Raw genomic sequence first — 6,448 nt, 5'->3', positions numbered from 1 at the left:
AAGATGCTATTTGTTATTACTTGAGGTTATTTCAATAATTGACCATTTTAAGCTTGGCCTACCATTTTATGGGAGCGATGAGGGACAGGTGGGGCTTGAAAAGCCCCCCTTGTTCAAAGTGGGGAAAGACAGAAAAAGTTTGAGAACCACTGCGGTAGTTGAAGATGGAGAGAGCTGAGGGATTGTTGGGGCGGAAAGTAGGGCTGAACGATTTGGGAAAATAATCTAATTGCGATTTTTTACCAAAATATTGCGATTGCGATTTAATATGCGATTTTTTTTTTATCCTCTTTTTTTCCCCAACAAAACGTAATGAATGATTTAAATATGACCAACACAATATTAGATACATTTAGTGTAAAATATTCTTTCCCAAATTTTACATTTTTATTTAACTGCTCATTACAGAAACAAGAACAACAAATCGGTGGCTTTGCCACTGTGCATTTAAGTAATTTAAAAAAAGTCATTTTAAGTATAAACACTAGGCATGCACTTTTTAAACACTGTGTGCAAAATGTACCATCTTAAAAAAAAAAAAAAAAAAAAAATTTTTTTTTTTTTTTTTTTTTAGACCACGTTTTTTTTAATCGCGAACGTTGCGGTTAGAAAATCGCGTTCTATCATATCGCGATTAAATCGCAAATGCAATTAATCGTTCAGCCCTAGCGGAAAGGCTCTGTTTCAGAGCCAAAATGACGGAACAATCGACAAAACTAAAGTTGTATGTAGCATTTGTCAAGCTGAATTTAGCTATCACAGAAGCAGCTCGTCTTTAAGTTATCACCTTAATGCAAAGCACCTGACAGAAAGCAGTCCCAGTTTAGATGATCGCCAACCCACACTCCACGACTTCTCTAGGAATATAACTAGACCAGTCCGTGAAAAGTTTACCATTTGGGTTGCCGGTGACTGTCGGCCCATCAACATAGTTGAGGACAGTGGGCTGATTGAGGTGATTCGAATTGCTTCAGGGTAAAATTCTTACGATTTACCGTCAAGGGGCACCATTGTGTTTAAAAAAATAAATAATTAAACAACAGTGTCTAAAATACATGCTGTCTGAATTGATTACTCGTTAATTTATAAGATTTAGTCTTAAGAAGAAAAACAAATATATACTGATTGCCCATTTGTTGGAAACGCTATGTTTATGTCCAACAAGACAATAAAATGCCAGCAATCTGGGTTCATGTGAGCACAGTGCACCATAGAGCACCACAAATGCCCAAATGGGCTTGGGCATCTCGAGATTTTGCATTAGTGGTATTTCGGAGCACACCCTTGGGTATTAAGGTTTAGTACATATGAAAAACAATCTGGTGTGCAAAGTGCCTTAACACACAGGTCACATTTTGGAAAGCGCGCCAGTTGTTTCGCATGAGGCAGAGACGTCCTGGAATCTCATCTAATTCATAGATTTTTTTAAATGATTGCTAATGGGCTCTCACCATTTCCGTTGCATGCAGATGAGAGTTATTATGAGGATATGGGAATGGTGCTACCTGCTGTTTGCTATGAGACAGATCTAATTCATGTTTCATTATGCAGGAGATGTGGGGCTGGGCCCATCATCAATGTCAGCCTGTCTCACTCTCTCTTTCTCTCTCTTACACAAATGCACCCACACTGTCCATCATGACCCACACTGACCCCCGAGTCCCTAGATAAACATTCAGTAGCCTTTTAGTACATCCTCCTTTGCATACGTCCCTCGGGGGAATAAGGCTACTACTCACACTGGTCTTAGACATCATACCACAGCCACAAGACTCTTTTAACCTCTTCTTCATCACACCACAACATTTCCCCTCTCTCTAGCACAAACACACACACACATGCACACACGCACACACACACACACACACACACACAAACACCTAAACACACACACACACACCGACACACACACACACCGACACAAACACGACACACACACACACACACACCTACACACCCACACCGACACACACATACATACACACACACACACACACACACACACACACACACACACACATACTGTATATTTATATCAACAGACTACCGTAATTTCCGGACTATTGAGCGCACCTGAATATAAGCCGCACCCACTGAATTTTTTTAAAATAATTATTTTGAACAAAAATAAGCCGCACATGACTATAAGCCGCAGGTGCCTAACGGTACATTGAAACAAATTAACTTTACACAGTCTAAATTAAATATCGAAAGTAATACAATAGTGATGCATATTATTAGTTTTGCCAGTTACGATAAGTGCACTGCTTTAAGAGAGCACAGTTGCAAGAGTCAATCAGAAATAAGGTAGTTCTTCCTGTTCAGGTAGAACGTTAGATTGAAGACAGCAAGATAGAAGAAAGACGCTAGTTTGAAACCAGTGAGCTAAAGAACTTGAAAAGACTGGATTTGTATTGTTGTAAACTTTTTTAAACTTTGTTTTGAGTTGTGTTCTGTCTACGCCGGTAGACTGTGGTTATTTTGACATTAGTTAAGTTATTGAGAGATACTGAGAAATCGCGTGGAGCTAAGCATCCATGCGGCTGCATCCATGCTAGCATCCTAGCTCCACAAAGCCACCGTAAACACAAAGCCACCGTATACAGTCACAGGTATCATAATCCATAAATTAGCCGCGTCATTGTTTAAGCCGCGAGGTTCAAAGCGTGGGAAAAAAGTAGCGGCTATAGTCCGGAAATGACGGTACTGCATTAGCCTCCACACATACACACTTCTGGCTTCTCTCAGCTCTACAACACCGTGACACTCAACCACTGAAGGTGGATGGACTCCACTGACACAGGCTGCCCCTTATTAAGAACTCTGTGCCTCTCACTCATGCTCTACTCATGCCCCAGGGATGTTTTCTAGATTCTTGTCATGCTATAGCATGACAGTCACATTCCATGATTCCACAGTTCTAATGTCCCTTCTATTCTGAGCACACACCATCTTACCCGTAAAAGTAAAACAGCACTGTCAGTGGGTGATGGGTGCGCTAGTCCAAGGGGAGTATTAGTAAAACTCTCCTCCAAACGAGGTGTGCAACAAATAACACTACGGCTAATCAGTACTTCAGTTATAGCATCTACTTTCCAAGGCTAACTTGCATTGCTCCAACAACCGCCTACAAACTCCAACATCCAATAACGATACTGTTGAATCAATGTGTTGCATAAGCCCTGTAGAAAAAAATCATGGTTGTAATACCATCTTGATATTTGTGTGGTGAACATGAAGCAGTTTTGCAAAAACAAGTGTCATGCAGAAAGGCCAGTGTGCAGAGACAAGTAGGGTCAGGCAGAAAAGTCTGTTTTCAAAAACCATCAACAGCCAGCAACAGATCTTATCACATCTCGAAGAGACACAATATGGGTTAATGTGACAGTACAGTGCACCAAGAGCACCACAAATGTAAATTTGTTGGAGACAGCCAAGCATTCATGGAGGGGTCTCAGGATAAGAGATGCAGAAAAGTCAAGGGCAGACAAAACCATCCAAAAAGTTGTAAACAGGGTCTTTGAAACATTGACAAGGACACATACCTGCTCTCACAAGTCACCATTGTCTTGAAATGTGTTTCGGCAAAAAGTGAGCAGAATATTCTGATTGGCTGAGGTTGGATACAAGTGCACTCGTTTTTTGACTGAGCTGCTCCATGGATCACCACTCCGATTGAAAAGTCTGCAAGATTGAATAAACTTCAGTTCATCGCATTCGGTCTTCGGTGTGGTGTAAATGGCAGTAATTTATCCTAACATTCCCAATTTTGGGACTTATAAGAATGTTGAAGATGTCAGTGTGACGTAGACTATGGGTTTAAAGGTATGGTCCACAATTCTGGTGAAAGGTTGTTGATATTTGTGCTCAGCATCCAATCAAATTACAGGAAGCACAAGGCACGTCCATGACAAAGGTACTCACTTGAGATCGGACAGCGTCTCGCTGGTGAACTCCAGGATGTCGGCGGCAATGCCCACGAAGACCAGCAGCAGCTGAGAGAGCTGGTCACGAGTGACCCCGACGCCACTGGGCAGAAGCCACTTCCCCACGATCAGCAGGATGAGCATCATCTGGTGCAGCGCCAGGATCCAGTCGTTGGCACACACCGAGGGGAGCATCTGCATCTGCGTCTGCAACTGTTCACAGTTAAACAATTACTAACTTGCATTATTATTATTAGTCCACATAAGGTCTATAGTCTAATATAAAAGTCTCCTAATCCTTGAACTTTACTTGAAGTGGCTGACGGATGTGGAATACACTGATTTACACTGAGGGATACATGGGCTCCAAGAGTTATCAGATGATTGTAAAGAGGATATAAGACACTTTGTCCAGATTGTCCCTCTGCATCATCCAAGTCTGTCTCATACCACCACTGAGGGGTTATTAAATAATATTACTTAAAGCAGCACAACGGAGTAATTGCTAATCGCTAACGAGATGCTAGCAGCTAAACCTAGCGAAACCTGTTGAAATTTGCTTACTTTGATACTATGACAAACTAGTGAGTCAACAACTGTCCTAACACAGTCAAACATCAAGCAAGTGCAACACAAGACAAAGCAAGACGGCAAATAAGCTACTTACTAGTTAGGCAGACAGTAGAAACTGGGCGGCTTCAGCCAAACCTACATAACCCAGTAATATGCCTACGGACCCTGCTATGGCAACGGCACGGAAGCGATTCTCCATATTAAAAGACATTGTAGCGCCCCAATTTTTTTAAGCTGTTATTTTAAGGTAAAATTGCTAATCCTAACCCTAAATTACAATTGCTACGTACTGTTACTTTAAGGCAATTATACTGGATGTCCATTTGGAAAGATTGCAGGGGGGTTTTTTATGAAGGGGAAAAAGATCCACATCCCAGTATATAGCATATGGACGCCATCAGTATGGATGTTATAGGTGTTTTGTTGTTTAAAATGCAATCTACATTTACATTTAGTCATTTAGCAGACACTTTTGTCCAAAGCGACGTACAAGGGAGAGAACAGTCAAGCTACGAGCAATAGAGACCTAGTGTAACAATAAATACTATTTTACATAAGAAATAGAAAAAAAAAGTGCAGGAATGTAACTGCTGTAAGTAAAACTTAAGTACTAGTAGAAGTGCAAGTTAGGAAGGGAGGTGCTCTTTGAAGAGCAGACTCTAGAAGTCACATAGCTGGTCTCATGACAGAAGTAAATAAAAAATCAACCCACTCAGTAGCACTTAGATGTTTTTCCACACAACCTCTCCTACGAACCACCAGGACCCCCCCAGGAAAGGGAAATACAGGGCTGAGGTCTGTGTTTCTTCAATAAGCATCCCTTGAAAGCCAAGTGAAACACCCTTTGAGTTTGAGTACACCACAGTCTACTATGTCACCTCCGTCCAACTGGCAATCACAAAAAAACCAGTGTGTGTCGAGGACTTGTAATTGTTTTTATTGAGGGGTGCCGGGTGGGTGCAGAATTTTTATTTTAATGGCTAACCAAGTCTGGAAAAGTAATTTTGAAAGAGGAGACTGGGAAAAATAAATATTGTGTGCAGTGCAGTGCAGCACTCACAATAGACTCTCACTGGCTGAGGTGGCAATACCTTACGAGACGAGGTGGCTGTCCCACCATAGCTGGAAGATCATGTGGAATTATGAGGAAAGATTATTTGGAATAGGTGAACAAACACACAGAGAGGGGGGGGGGGGGGGGGGGGGGCTACCGTATTAGATGAGTTCTGATTAGATGAGTTCTTCCAGTCGTTCATCATTTTCTCGATGCTCTCCGGAGAATCCAGATGGCCACACTGAAATCATAACAGATACAATGAGTAAGTGAGTAGTTGATAGTCGAATGACAGCCGCTCAAATTAACTACAGTTTATCCAGTAGGCTACAAGCCTGAGCAGAACTCCTACAAGTGCTTTAGGCTACATTACATATTTCCGTATGATGCATTTCTCCTTCAGTGTCGCCTCACTTATTTCTGAATTTCCAAAGCAAACACTTTTCCATTCAGTTCTTAACTACCTTCTTCTCCTCAGATTTGTGGTGTTGGTGATGAAACTCTAAAATCCATATGGTTGGAATGATGCTAAGAAGAAACAGGACAATAGCGGGGGAAAACCTGTGACAGAAACCAAGAGGTCATTTTTGTTAATATCAGCGTCCAGACCATTGTGCCATCTATAATGAAACCATTCAGCTGGGCTACTAATCTTTAAAGAAATGTGTAAATATGCTGCTTACCATTTGTAGCCGCTTCCATTTCTTCTCTTCAGGGTTATAATCATTTCAACTACAAGTAGCAGGGATAGGATGGTGAGAAGCCAGTAGAGTTTATCATTCTTCACATGGGTCACTCTCCAAACTCCCATAAGTGAAACCAAAATAAAAAGTGACCTTGTGATGGTCGCACAAATAAACTTGACGATCATTGTATTAAATTATAGCCTGTCAGA

At 41.3% G+C, this 6,448-nt stretch overlaps 1 protein-coding gene across 1 annotated transcript in view; it reads right to left on the bottom strand.

The window, feature by feature from the left end:
- LOC105910527 (transmembrane protein 26) overlaps positions 1-6,424 on the bottom strand; it is a 9,814-nt gene extending 3,390 nt beyond the window's left edge. The window contains exons 1-4 of the mRNA XM_031561026.2: positions 6,237-6,424; positions 6,018-6,114; positions 5,711-5,794; positions 3,925-4,133 (exon numbers count right to left, since the gene is read on the bottom strand). Of these exons, the coding sequence (XP_031416886.1) occupies positions 3,925-4,133; positions 5,711-5,794; positions 6,018-6,114; positions 6,237-6,424 (578 nt within the window). The remainder of the gene's footprint in view (positions 1-3,924; positions 4,134-5,710; positions 5,795-6,017; positions 6,115-6,236) is intronic.
- Between the last annotated feature and the right edge of the window lie 24 nt (positions 6,425-6,448).

The sequence above is a fragment of the Clupea harengus genome, chromosome 23, assembly GCF_900700415.2.
Source record: "Clupea harengus chromosome 23, Ch_v2.0.2, whole genome shotgun sequence".
Classification (NCBI taxonomy): domain Eukaryota; kingdom Metazoa; phylum Chordata; class Actinopteri; order Clupeiformes; family Clupeidae; genus Clupea; species Clupea harengus.
The sequence above is the reverse complement of the archived record's forward strand: the minus strand, read 5'-3'. Positions and strand labels throughout refer to the sequence as shown.